Source organism: Oncorhynchus kisutch, linkage group LG22, assembly GCF_002021735.2.
Source record: "Oncorhynchus kisutch isolate 150728-3 linkage group LG22, Okis_V2, whole genome shotgun sequence".
Classification (NCBI taxonomy): Eukaryota; Metazoa; Chordata; class Actinopteri; order Salmoniformes; family Salmonidae; genus Oncorhynchus; species Oncorhynchus kisutch.
The window spans coordinates 54,091,019-54,105,892 of record NC_034195.2 but is presented as its reverse complement, the minus strand read 5'-3'; the positions used below and the strand labels follow the sequence as shown (position 1 = coordinate 54,105,892).

General features: G+C 48.5%; 1 protein-coding gene across 2 annotated transcripts in view; it reads left to right on the top strand.

Annotated features, from left to right (window-relative positions):
• The first annotated feature begins 11,439 nt into the window (after positions 1–11,439).
• Positions 11,440–14,874, top strand: part of atp8b4 (ATPase phospholipid transporting 8B4) — a 62,034-nt gene continuing 58,599 nt past the window's right edge. For both annotated transcript variants that reach the window (XM_031801531.1, XM_031801530.1), the window contains exons 1-2: positions 11,440–11,575; positions 14,801–14,871. In XM_031801531.1, the coding sequence (XP_031657391.1) occupies positions 14,838–14,871 (34 nt within the window). In that variant the 5' untranslated portion in view covers positions 11,440–11,575; positions 14,801–14,837. The remainder of the gene's footprint in view (positions 11,576–14,800; positions 14,872–14,874) is intronic.

Genomic DNA, 14,874 nt, shown 5'->3' with positions numbered 1-14,874 from the left:
TCTCATTAGACTCACCTGGACTCCTTCACGTTGTTGATTGCCCCCTCTATATGTAACAGTATAACTTTAGACCGTCCCCTCGCCCATACCCGGGCGTGAACCAGGGACCCTCTGCACACATCAACAACAGTCACCCACGAAGCATCGTTACCCATCGCTCCACAAAAGCCACGGCCCTTGCAGAGCAAGGGGAACCACTACTTCAAGGTCTCAGAGCAAGTGACGTCACCGATTGAAATGCTATTTAGCGCCGCTAACTAAGCTAGCCGTTTCACATCCGTTACATATATCTGTCTGTTCCCCGTGTCAGCATTATTGTCGTAATGTAGTTTTATTCCCCCCGTCCAGACGCTGTTCTTGTTTTGTTTGATGTCCGTTTTCCATTAAATGTTCACTCCCTGTACTTGCTTCTCGTCTCCAGTGTCGGTCCTTACGGTTGGTCTCTTCAACCCTGTTACCATCTTCAACCCTGTTACATGACCATTTTTGTGATACAATTTTGGAAGGTTTATGAAATATGAATTTAATGTTTGTTGACCTCAGTCTGAAATATTTCGAGCAATCATGAGAATATAGACGTTATTTCAAATTCTCAAGTGAAACCATACTTTTTTATAAAAAATGATGAGGTCGATGACACACAAAGTGTCCATTTCAGGCTTTAATTTAACAAAAGTGTAAGATTTTATATAAATATTGTATTTGTAATTATTTAATTCGTTTGAGGGACATATAATTCATAGGGAAATTTTGATTTTATTACAAGTATTTTTTTATAATCATATTCAGACCAGTTCCATACTGTCCATAATGCGGTTGAAGACAAATGGTGTCCGTATCAGAAGAAAATGGCTGATAAACATAGGGCTGTAACGGTCGTCGTATGAAGGAGAAGAGAGGAGGACCAATGAGCAGCGTGGTAAGTGTCCATATCGATCATTTATTATCACGAGACCACTGAAACAAACTGACAAAGGAGAATGACCGAAACGAAACAGTCCTGTCTGGTGTAGACACAAAACAGAAAACAATCACCCACAACTCAACGGTGAAAAACAGACTACCTAAGTATGGTTCTCAATCAGGGACAACGATTGACAGCTGCCTCTGATTGAGAACCATACCAGGCCAAACACAGAAATACCAAATCATAGAAAAACTAACATAGACAACCCTCCCAACTCACGCCCTGACCATACTAAAACAAAGACATAACAAAAGAACTATGGTCAGAACGTGACAAGGGCTTTGATGCCTGAGATGTTTCTTGGAGGTTAAATATGTCCTTCATGTCATGGGGTATTAAGAAGAAGAAAATAAATTGGGTTAAAAAAGTTTTTAAAAAATCTAAAAGTCCAAATCATTTGGTGGAATGACCCAGCTGTGGAGAAAGATTTGGTTGTAACAGAAAAGAAAATACAGGCTCGTCAGCACAACAACGCCCGTCAGCTGAGTAGTACACAGGAAGGCACCACTGTCGAAGGGAAATCCCTGGAAATGGGTCACTACTATCAAAGGTCACTACATTCACACAGTATACTGCTGCTATGCAACCTGCAGCCTATATGATGCTTGCACAACCAACAGCTGAGCTGTTCGCCTCAGAGGTACTTACATCGCACGGGATTATCTCACCTTCATTGATCTGTTCCGGCTTTGTATCTGGAGACTCGTGCCATCAACAAGGTGAGGGACACTACGTCCAGCCAGTACTTTGGTTCATTAGGCGAAGGTGAGGAGGGCGAGGATTAAAATCAACTCAAACTTTATTTGTCACATGCACCTAATACAACAAGTGTAGACTTTACTGTGAAATGCTTGACTTATTTTCCCCTCCACAGATCCTGCTGAAGATGGTCTGATGGGTGTTCCCAGACGTTGCCGGCAGTGGTGGTGCAGGCAGCCTAACGTCATCCCCTGAAAGGAGAAGGTGGACGTCAAACAAATCAACCTGGAGAAGTGCCAGACCAGTATGGAGAAATTCGTCGTACGTACCTGGACCGTCCCTAACCTCTAGCCCACCACTGCTGTCAAATACTGTACATGTCTGAACAACGTAGTGTCAGGGCGAATTCATATAAATATGTGACACTCCATTTAGCATGATATGTTACGTTACATGAATGGAACAGCGGTCGTACAATATCATACGAATTGGACGAAGTAAATTATCCTACATCTTGTAGCATGTGTAGTATTATACGTCTTTCTCTCTGACCAGGTTAACTGATGCGTCATAACAACACAGGACAAATTATAGGGAGAGTCTACGTTTGGTGGGTAGTTGAACTAAAGACAAGGTTAGGTTCATTTACGAGGAAGGTTATGTGAATTAAAGACAAAGGTTAGGATCATTTACGTAGAAGGTTATGTGAATTAAAGACAAAGGTTAGGATCATTTACGTAGAAGGTTAGATGAATTAGGTTAAGTTCAGAATAAGTTTGAGGGACCCACTGCTAGAACTGCTGCTGCAGTGGGTCAGTTTGTTTGAGCACTCGCCTGGTTGCTAGTCTCTTTCTGCTCTCTCATCAACTCCATATGGAATTTTCATGCTTAACAGGGAAACACCACGATCCTGTTCGTTGTGGATCGTTTCTCTAAGTCCTGCCGTCTCCTTCCTCTGCCCGGTCTCCCAACGGCCCTACAGACTGCGGAGGCCTTGTTTACGCACGTCTTCCGGCACTACGGGGTGCCTGAGGATATAGTGTCTGATCGGGGTCCCCAGTTCACTTCGAGGGTCTGGAGGGCGTTCATGGAACGTCTGGGGGTCTCGATCAGCCTTTCCTAGGGTTTTCACCCTGAGAGTAACGGGCAGGTGGAGAGAGTTAACCAGGATGTGGGTAGGTTTCTACGGTCTTATTGCCAGGACCGGCCAGGGGAGTGGGCGGCGTTCGTGCCCTGGGCAGAGATGGCCCATACCTCGCTTCACCACTCCTCCACTAACCTCTCCCCCTTCCAGTGTGTACTGGGGTACCAGCCTGTTCTGGCTCCTTGGTATCAGAGTCAGATCAAAGCTCCTGCGGTGGACGACTGATTCCGGCGTGCGGAGGAGACATGAGAAACCGCCCATGTTCACCTTCAGCTCGCCGTGCTGCGCCAGACAGCCAGCGCAAACCGTCACCGCAGTGAGGCCCCGGTGTTCTCACCGGGGGACCGGGTCTGGCTCTCGACCCGAAACCTGCCCCTCCGCCTGACCTGCCGGAAGCTGGGTCCGCGGTTTGTGGGGCCGTTCAAAGTCCTGAGGAAACTGTGTTTCAGTTTACAGCTCCCCCCGATTACCGCATTAACCCTTCGTTCCATGTGTCTCTCCTCAGGCCGGTGGTGGCTGGTCCGCTCCAGGAGTCTGAGGTGCGGGAGGTTCCTCCGCCCCCTCGAGGGGGCCCTGGCGTACGCCTTTCGCTCCATACTGGATTCGAGGCGTCGGGCGAGGGGCCTTCAGTACCTCGTGGAATGAGAGGGGTACGGTCCGGAGGAGAGATGCTGGGTTCCGGTGGAGGACGTGTTGGACCCTTCAATGCTGCGGGAGTTCCACCGTCTCCGTCCGGACCGCCCTGCACCTCGCCCTCCGGGTCGTCCCCAAGGCTGGTGTCGGCGCGCTGCTGGAGCCGCGCGTCAAGGGGGGGGGGGGGGGGGGTACTGTCATCACTTCCCGCCGAAGTCGGTTCCTCTCCTTGTTCGGGCGGCGTTCGACGGTCGCCGTCACCGGCTTTTCTAGCCATCGACCAATCCACCTTTCATTTTTCCATTTGTCTTGTCTTGTTTTCCTTCACACCTGGTTTAAATTCCCTCAGTATTAGACATGTATATAACCCTCTGTGGAATTGTTTGTTGTGTCGTTTATGTGGAACACTAGACTGGTTTGCGCTGGGTTATGTCAACTCATATTGTGTTTAGTGTTCTTAGTGCTGTGTTTTCTGTTCACCGAAAATAAAAGGCTCCTTTGTCTACCCGACTTCTGCTCTCCTGCGCCTGACTCACTTACAGCCAGTTACACATACCTAACAGAGAGATGGACCATGTACCACATGAAAGCTCCCGTGATGCCTCATCTGTACTGGCATGATCTTCTCAAGTAAGTAGCTTCCTCAGTGAATGCATTTCAATATGCAGAGTGGGAGTCTGCTTCCCAAATGGCACCCTATTCCCTATATAGTATACTACTTTAGACCAGAGCCCTATAGAACCCTATTCCCTATATAGTGCACTACTTTAGACCAGAGCCCTATAGAACCCTATTCCCTATATAGTGCACTACTTTAGATCAGAGCCCTATAGAACCCTATTCCCTATATAGTTCACTACTTTAGACCAGGGCCCTATAGAACCCTATTCCCTATATAGTGCACTACTTTAGACCAGAGCCCTATAGAACCCTATTCCCTATATAGTGCACTACTTTTTTTATTTTTTATTTTTTATTTTTATTTCACCTTTATTTAACCAGGTAGGCTAGTTGAGAACAAGTTCTCATTTGCAACTGCGACCTGGCCAAGATAAAGCATAGCAGTGTGAGCATACAACAAAGAGTTACACATGGAGTAAACAATTAACAAGTCAATAACACAGTAGAAAACGAAGGGGGGGTCTATATACAATGTGTGCAAAAGGCATGAGGAGGTAGGCAAATAATTACAATTTTGCAGATTAACACTGGAGTGATAAAAGATCAGATGGTCATGTACAGGTAGAGATATTGGTGTGCAGAAGAGCAGAAAAGTAAATAAATAGAAACAGTACGGGGATGAGGTAGGTGAAAAGGGTGGGCTATTTACCAATAGACTATGTACAGCTGCAGCGATCGGTTAGCTGCTCAGATAGCTGATGTTTGAAGTTGGTGAGGGAGATAAAAGTCTCCAACTTCAGCGATTTTTGCAATTCGTTCCAGTCACAGGCAGCAGAGTACTGGAACGAAAGGCGGCCAAATGAGGTGTTGGCTTTAGGGATGATCAGTGAGATACACCTGCTGGAGCGCGTGCTACGGATGGGTGTTGCCATCGTGACCAGTGAGCTGAGATAAGGCGGAGCTTTACCTAGCATAGACTTGTAGATGACCTGGAGCCAGTGGGTCTGGCGACGAATATGTAGCGAGGGCCAGCCGACTAGAGCATACAAGTCGCAGTGGTGGGTAGTATAAGGTGCTTTAGTGACAAAACGGATGGCACTGTGATAGACTGCATCCAGTTTGCTGAGTAGAGTGTTGGAAGCCATTTTGTAGATGACATCGCCGAAGTCGAGGATCGGTAGGATAGTCAGTTTTACTAGGGTAAGCTTGGCGGCTTGAGTGAAGGAGGCTTTGTTGCGGAATAGAAAGCCGACTCTTGATTTGATTTTCGATTGGAGATGTTTGATATGAGTCTGGAAGGAGAGTTTGCAGTCTAGCCAGACACCTAGGTACTTATAGACGTCCACATATTCTAGGTCGGAACCATCCAGGGTGGTGATGCTAGTCGGGCATGCAGGTGCAGGCAGCGACCGGTTGAAAAGCATGCATTTGGTCTTACTAGCGTTTAAGAGCAGTTGGAGGCCACGGAAGGAGTGTTGTATGGCATTGAAGCTTGTTTGGAGGTTAGATAGCACAGTGTCCAAAGACGGGCCGAAAGTATATAGAATGGTGTCGTCTGCGTAGAGGTGGATCAGGGAATCGCCCGCAGCAAGAGCAACATCATTGATATACACAGAGAAAAGAGTCGGCCCGAGAATTGAACCCTGTGGCACCCCCATAGAGACTGCCAGAGGACCGGACAGCATGCCCTCCGATTTGACACACTGAACTCTGTCTGCAAAGTAATTGGTGAACCAGGCAAGGCAGTCATCCGAAAAACCGAGGCTACTGAGTCTGCCGATAAGAATATGGTGATTGACAGAGTCGAAAGCCTTGGCGAGGTCGATGAAGACGGCTGCACAGTACTGTCTTTTATCGATGGCGGTTATGATGTCGTTTAGTACCTTGAGTGTGGCTGAGGTGCACCCATGACCGGCTCGGAAACCAGATTGCACAGCGGAGAAGGTACGGTGGGATTCGAGATGGTCAGTGACCTGTTTGTTGACTTGGCTTTCGAAGACCTTAGATAGGCAGGGCAGGATGGATATAGGTCTGTAACAGTTTGGGTCCAGGGTGTCTCCCCCTTTGAAGAGGGGGATGACTGCGGCAGCTTTCCAATCCTTGGGGATCTCAGACGAGATGAAAGAGAGGTTGAACAGGCTGGTAATAGGGGTTGCGACAATGGTGGCAGATAGTTTCAGAAATAGAGGGTCCAGATTGTCAAGCCCAGCTGATTTGTACGGGTCCAGGTTTTGCAGCTCTTTCAGAACATCTGCTATCTGGATTTGGGTAAAGGAGAACCTGGAGAGGCTTGGGCGAGGAGCTGCGGGGGGGGCGGAGCTGTTGGCCGAGGTTGAAGTAGCCAGGCGGAAGGCATGGCCAGCCGTTGAGAAATGCTTATTGAAGTTTTCGATAATCATGGATTTATCAGTGGTGACCGTGTTACCTAGCCTCAGTGCAGTGGGCAGCTGGGAGGAGGTGCTCTTGTTCTCCATGGACTTCACAGTGTCCCAGAACTTTTTGGAGTTGGAGCTACAGGATGCAAACTTCTGCCTGAAGAAGCTGGCCTTAGCTTTCCTGACTGACTGCGTGTATTGGTTCCGGACTTCCCTGAACAGTTGCATATCACGGGGACTATTCGATGCTATTGCAGTCCGCCACAGGATGTTTTTGTGCTGGTCGAGGGCAGTCAGGTCTGGGGTGAACCAAGGGCTGTATCTGTTCTTAGTTCTGCATTTTTTGAACGGAGCATGCTTATCTAAAATGGTGAGGAAGTTACTTTTAAAGAATGACCAGGCATCCTCAACTGACGGGATGAGGTCAATGTCCTTCCAGGATACCCGGGCCAGGTCGATTAGAAAGGCCTGCTCACAGAAGTGTTTCAGGGAGCGCTTGACAGTGATGAGGGGTGGTCGTTTGACTGCGGCTCCGTAGCGGATACAGGCAATGAGGCAGTGATCGCTGAGATCCTGGTTGAAGACAGCGGAGGTGTATTTGGAGGGCCAGTTGGTCAGGATGACGTCTATGAGGGTGCCCTTGTTTACAGAGTTAGGGTTGTACCTGGTGGGTTCCTTGATGATTTGTGTGAGATTGAGGGCATCTAGCTTAGATTGTAGGACTGGCGGGGTGTTAAGCATATCCCAGTTTAGGTCACCTAACAGAACAAACTCTGAAGCTAGATGGGGGGCGATCAATTCACAAATGGTGTCCAGGGCACAGCTGGGAGCTGAGGGGGGTCGGTAGCAGGCGGCAACCGTGAGAGACTTATTTCTGGAGAGAGTAATTTTCAAAATTAGTAGTTCGAACTGTTTGGGTATGGACCTGGAAAGTATGACATTACTTTGCAGGCCATCTCTGCAGTAAACTGCAACTCCTCCCCTTTTGGCGGTTCTATCTTGACGGAAGATGTTATAGTTGGGTATGGAAATCTCTGAATTTTTGGTGGCCTTCCTGAGCCAGGATTCAGACACAGCAAGGACATCAGGGTTAGCAGAGTGTGCTAAAGCAGTGAGTAAGACAAACTTAGGGAGGAGGCTTCTGATGTTGACATGCATGAAACCAAGGCTTTTTCGAACACAGAAGTCAACAAATGAGGGTGCCTGGGGACATGCAGGGCCTGGGTTTACCTCCACATCACCCGCGGAACAGAGAAGGAGTAGTATGAGGGTGCGGCTAAAGGCTATCAAAACTGGTCGCCTAGAGCGTTGGGGACAGAGAATAAGAGGAGCAGGTTTCTGGGCATGGTAGAATATATTCAGGGCATAATGCGCAGACAGGGGTATGGTGGGGTGCGGGTACAGCGGAGGTAAGCCCAGGCACTGGGTGATGATGAGAGAGGTTGTATCTCTGGACATGCTGGTAGTAATGGGTGAGGTCACCGCATGTGTGGGAGGTGGGACAAAGGAGTTATCAGGGGTATGAAGAGTGGAACTAGGGGCTCCATTGTGAACTAAAACAATGATAACTAACCTGAACAACAGTATACAAGGCATATTGACATTTGAGAGAGACATATAGCGAGGCATACAGTAATCACAGGTGTTGAATTGGGAAAGCTAGCTAAAACAGTAGGTGAGACAACAGCTAATCAGCTAGCACAACAACAGCAGGTAAAATGGCGTAGACTAGGCAACGGGGCCAACAGATAAAACAAACAAGCAGAATGGAGTACCGTGATTTATGGACAGTCCAGCGTGCATCAGCTATGTAGCCAAGAGATCAGTGTCCAGGGGGCAGCGGTGGATGGGGAAGGGAAGCTGGACTGGCGAGTGTTATCCAGGTTAAAAAAACGAACAATGACTAAATAGCTTGTAGCTAGTTAGCTGGTTAGCTTCTGGAGGTTCTTGAGTGTGTTCTAAAAATAAATAAAAAATAATAGCGATTCCGTATCACATTGGGTGAGGCAGGTTTCCGGAAGGTATAAACAAATTAAAAGTCAAAAGAGAGAAAGTAAATATGGGTCCGGTGGGCGTTTGGGACGCGGCGATTCAGGCGGTTAGCAGGCCTGTGCTAACAAGCTAACAGTTTGTAGGCCCGGGCTAGACAAGGTAGCAGTTAGCGGACCGGAGCTGGACAAGCTAGCAGTTAGCAGGCCGAATTAGCAAGCAGGGAGATAGCGAGGGCTAGAGAGTTAGCCTTTGGGGGACGTCGCGATGGGGTGAGTCTGTTTATTCCTCTTCATGCGGTGACATCGATAGACCGGTCGTGGGCCCGGGTATTGTAGCTCAGGAGTATGCTACGGTGGTAGCGCAGGCCGGGCTAGCTTCAAGCTAAGTGGGTGGAAACGCTAGCCAGGGGTAATCGTCCAGGGTTGCGGTTTAGCTAGATAGCTAGTTGTGAAGATCCAGCGTATTTGGAAGCTTAGGTTTAGCAAAATGTTTTTAAAGGGATAGCTATGTAAAAAACGAAAAATATGTAAAAAAACGAAAAATAAACAAAATATAAACAAAATATACAGGGACACGACACGACAGGACGACTTACTGCTACGCCATCTTGGATTCAAAGATCAACTTTAGACCAGAGCCCTATAGAACGCTATTCCCTATATAGTGCACTACTGTTGCCCAGAACCCTATAGAAGCCTATTCCCTATATAGTGCACTACTGTTGCCCAGAACCCTATAGAACCCAGTGGGCCCTGGTCAGAGGTAGTGCTCTATAAAAGGAATATGATGCTATATGTGGGAGACAGGAAACAAATATTCAAAGAATACAATAACATACGTTTTTCCCTCAGAGGTCTGTGGGGTGGACCAGGACCATACAGGGGTCTGTGGGGTGGACCAGGACCAGAACCATACAGGGGTCTGTGGGGTGGACCAGAACCATACAGGGGTCTATGGGGTGGACTAGGACAATACAGGGGTCTGTGGGGTGAACCAGGACCATACAGGGGTCTGTGAGGTGGACCAGAACCAGAACCATACAGGGGTCTGTGAGGTGGACCAGAACCAGAACCATACAGGGGTCTGTGGGGTGGACCAGAACCATACAGGGGTCTGTGAGGTGGACCAGAACCAGAACCATACAGGGGTCTGTGGGGTGGACCAGAACCATACAGGGGTCTGTGGGGTGGACCAGGACCATACAGGGGTCTGTGGGGTGGACCAGAACCATACAGGGGGTTGTGGGGTGGACCAGGACCATACAGGGGTCTGTGGGGTGGACCAGGACCATACAGGGGGTTGTGGGGTGGACCAGGACCATACGGGGGTCTGTTTATTTATTTCACCTTTATTTAACCAGGTAGGCTAGTTGAGAACAAGTTCTCATTTGCAACTGCGACCTGGCCAAGATGAAGCATAGCAGTGTGAACAGACAACACAGAGTTACACATGGAGTAAAAAATGAACAAGTCAATAACACAGTAGAAACAAAAGAGAGTCTATATACATTGTGTGCAAAAGGCATGAGGAGGTAGGCGAATAATTACAATATAGTGCAGTAGACCTCACAGTGAAATGCTGAATACAACAGGTGTAGTAGACCTCACAGTGAAATGCTGAATACAACAGGTGTAGTAGACCTCACAGTGAAATGCTGAATACAACAGGTGAAGTAGACCTTACAGTGAAATGCTGAATACAACAGGTGTAGTAGCCATGGTCTGTGGGGTGGACCAGGACCATACAGGGGTCTGTGTGGTGGACCAGAACCAAACAGGGGGCTGTGGGGTGGACCAGAACCATACAGGGGTCTGTGGGGTGGACCAGAACCATACAGGGGTCTGTGGGGTGGAACAGGACCATACAGTGGTCTGTGGGGTGGAACAGGACCATACAGGGGGCTGTGGGGTGGACCAGAACCATACTGGGGGCTGTGGGGTGTACCAGAACCATAGGATAATCATGCACCTTGGGATGAAATAGGTAATTTACTTGCTCTTTTTCAAGACTGCATTCAAAACTCCCCCAGTTATTATACTATTTTTCTGTAAAGCACTCTATGATTACAACTATTGATTAGTTAAAAGGGCTTGACAAATACAATATGATGAATTGATGAATTGATGTGTTGATTGAAAGCTATTCATTCGCCTTGTGTGTTACTACATTGTAAAATGCAGAACCATCTGGGATGTGCAGGACTTCCTGTTTCTTAAGTTTCGAGGACTTGAGGACTAATTTCACTTCAAATAAAACCCTCATCAAGTTACATTGACCTGTGACCATACTGTAGTACCGTTGATGTCCACCTGATGTCCTTATTGTCAAGACAACCATTGGTTCTGTGTATGCTTTCTGTGTGTGTGTGTGTGTGTGTGTGTGTGTGTGTGTGTGTGTGTGTGTGTGTGTGTGTGTGTGTGTGTGTGTGTGTGTGTGTGCGTGCGTGCGTGCGTGCGTGCGTGTGTGTGTGTGTGTGTGTGTGTGTGTGTGTGTGTGTGTGTGTGTGTGTGCACATCAGGCTACAATAAGATTTGTTGCTCTATTTTATTTCACTATTTAATGTTCTACTAAAGATTATTATTATTACTATATCTAAAGACATGACTGTTATTATATCTAAAGACATGACTGTTATTATATCTAAAGACATGACTGTTATTATATCTAAATACACGGCTGTTATTATGTTATTTATTATTTGTGAGAGAAGTTCTCACATTTGAGAATGACAATTCTTTAGTCGATCATTGGTTCTGCTTCATACCATAAGGCTTGAATGCGACACTGAGTAGAGAGAGATAGAGAGAGAGGGAGACAGGCAGATAGAGAGAGAGAGAGAGAGAGAGAGACAGGCAGTGAGAGAGAGAGAGACAGGCAGAGAGAGAGAGAGAGAGAGAGGGAGACAGAGGGGGGGGAGAGAGAGAGAGAGAGAGAGAGAGAGAGAGAGAGAGAGAGAGAGAGGGAGGGAGACAGGCAGTGAGAGAGAGAGGGAGAGAAGGGCAGGGAGGGAGCGAGTGAGAGAAGCGCGGAGAGAGCGAGGGAGAGAAGCGCACAGATTCTCCAGAGCTGCAGATGCGCCTACATTTTCCTCGTTCGCCTTACCGATGATTCCCACTGTCTCCAGCTGAATGGACGATGTTGTCGGTGAGTAAAAACAATTGCATTACAATTTACATTCAGTTATTGTCATGATTAGTGAATACACGGTATCGATCATGGTCAAGTTGAAATCTTTCAACTCTGCCATGACATGTGCATAGATATGCATGGCTAAGAACGCCAGAATGTGTCGCTGATGTTACGATCACTCAGTCAACGTTACAAATCACTATACACGTCTCGAATGTAGGCCTCCTGTAATGACGGTTTGCAAAGTGAGTTACTAACTGTAACACCCGTGTCAAGTTCAAAAAGCATTTGCAAGATGGAATCCTCAAAGCCTTCCGCCCAATGCTCATTTCAGCCACCTCTATCGGGTCTCCACTGTATAATTTTTGTAAGTGATACACACTGAACACGGTTATGGTATGTTCATAAGTTATTAATCAGGTGTTGTTTCAACTTTGGGAGAATATATAAATGACAACTTTTTCGTTATTGTTTTTCCTTCAGTGGGCTACATCACAGTATAATATCATGGGGAGGGAGCAAAGTGACCGAAACAGAGATCCTATTAAATTACAATATTAGCCGTTCTAGTTTGTTTATTCTATGGGTTCATCATTGAGAGAGGGAAACAAAAACATAACGGTACATAAGAGCTAGCAGTTTACCTGTTTACTGTGCATGGTGCTGACATCAGCAGACCAAGCCCTGTGTCTCAGAAGTATTCCCGGCAGAGATCTGTGTACTGTACTGAAGAAAGCAAGGAGCCTATTAGGTTTCAGTGAGCAGCTCTGAAGGAAACTGCCTGGTGAGCAGTATAGTAACAATGCCCAGGCCTTTCTTAGGGATTAATCATCCGCTGCAGCTTTTGCTGCCTGTATTCTTATTTACGCTGAGAATGTCCAATTCTCTGTATTTATCTCACCAATTGGTAATATTCTATAACAATAGAGTATTGCCTCTTCCTAAACAGATATAGGATCTTAATTTGAACACGCTTTTGTTGCTGAGAATTTTCCTGCATCGCAGGAAATGCAGATGAGCTTTGTGATTTATATAAATTCACTGAAAACCCGCACTAACACATGGATATATTATCAGTATTGCACTTTTCAAGTAGCCTACTTTTGGCCAGCTAATAGCCTAACCACTGATCAAGCAACATTAGGGACTAAACCATAAAAACCTTGTTGCTGCAGGATTATTTTGCTGTGACAATACGGGTCAAATTTAGACCCTACATCTGTACATGTCATTTACTGTGTGTAGATTTCAGCATGACACAGTAGTGACTCACAAGACAAATTTTCCTCACTATTAATTCTGTTCTCTGTCACTTAGGGAAGAAGATTTTTTGTAATGCATCTGTGATTGGTGATTGATTGGTCACTGTATGTCAATTGAGGAAAGGAGATACAGGAATTTAAAAAAAGATACGCTTTACGTGTGGTGGAACAGGACCATACAGGGGACTGTGGGGTGGAACAGGACCATACAGGGGACTGTGGGGTGGAACAGGACCATACAGGGGACTGTGGGGTGGAACAGGACCATACAGGGGTCTGTGGGGTGGAACAGGACCATACAGGGGACTGTGGGGTGGAACAGGACCATACAGGGGACTGTGGGGTGGAACAGGACCATACAGGGGACTGTGGGGTGGAACAGGACCATACAGGGGTCTGTGGGGTGGAACAGGACCATACAGGGGACTGTGGGGTGGAACAGGACCATACAGGGGGCTGTGGGGTGGAACAGGACCATACAGGGGGCTGTGGGGTGGAACAGGACCATACAGGGGACTGTGGGGTGGAACAGGACCATACAGGGGACTGTGTGGTGGAACAGGACCATACAGGGGACTGTGGGGTGGAACAGGACCATACAGGGGGCTGTGGGGTGGAACAGGACCATACAGGGGACTGTGGGGTGGAACAGGACCATACAGGGGACTGTGTGGTGGAACAGGACCATACAGGGGACTGTGTGGTGGAACAGGACCATACAGGGGACTGTGGGGTGGAACAGGACCATACAGGGGTCTGTGGGGTGGAACAGGACCATACAGGGGACTGTGGGGTGGAACAGGACCATACAGGGGACTGTGGGGTGGAACAGGACCATACAGGGGACTGTGGGGTGGAACAGGACCATACAGGGGTCTGTGGGGTGGAACAGGACCATACAGGGGTCTGTGGGGTGGAACAGGACCATACAGGGGACTGTGTGGTGGAACAGGACCATACAGGGGGCTGTGGGGTGGAACAGGACCATACAGGGGGCTGTGGGGTGGAACAGGACCATACAGGGGCTGTGGGTGGAACAGGACCATACAGGGGCTGTGGGTGGAACAGGACCATACAGGGGGCTGTGGGGTGGAACAGGACCATACAGGGGCTGTGGGGTGGAACAGGACCATACAGGGGACTGTGTGGTGGAACAGGACCATACAGGGGACTGTGGGGCGGAACAGGACCATACAGGGGACTGTGGGGTGGAACAGGACCATACAGGGGACTGTGGGGTGGAACAGGACCATACAGGGGCTGTGGGGTGGAACAGGACCATACAGGGGACTGTGGGGTGGAACAGGACCATACAGGGGGCTGTGGGGTGGAACAGGACCATACAGGGGACTGTGGGGTGGAACAGGACCATACAGGGGTCTGTGGGGTGGAACAGGACCATACAGGGGTCTGTGGGGTGGAACAGGACCATACAGGGGGCTGTGGGGTGGACCAGAACCATACAGGGGGCTGTGGGGTGGACCAGAACCATACAGGGGTCTGTGGGGTGGAACAGGACCATACAGGGGCTGTGGGGTGGAACAGGACCATACAGGGGACTGTGGGGTGGAACAGGACCATACAGGGGGCTGTGGGGTGGAACAGGGCCATACAGGGGTCTGTGGGGTGGACCAGAACCATACAGGGGTCTGTGGGGTGGAACAGGACCATACAGGGGGCTGTGGGGTGGACCAGAACCATACAGGGGGCTGTGGGGTGGACCAGAACCATACAGGGGTCTGTGGGGTGGAACAGGACCATACAGGGGCTGTGGGGTGGAACAGGACCATACAGGGGACTGTGGGGTGGAACAGGACCATACAGGGGGCTGTGGGGTGGAACAGGGCCATACAGGGGTCTGTGGGGTGGACCAGAACCATACAGGGGTCTGTGGGGTGGAACAGGACCATACAGGGGGCTGTGGGGTGGAACAGGACCATACAGGGGGTAACGAAGTCCTTTGCTCCGTGTTTTCCAGGAAAACCTTTGGCTACAGCGGGAGGTCCCCTTACACAATGGCATCATGTTCTAACAGAGGTATCTACATCGGTA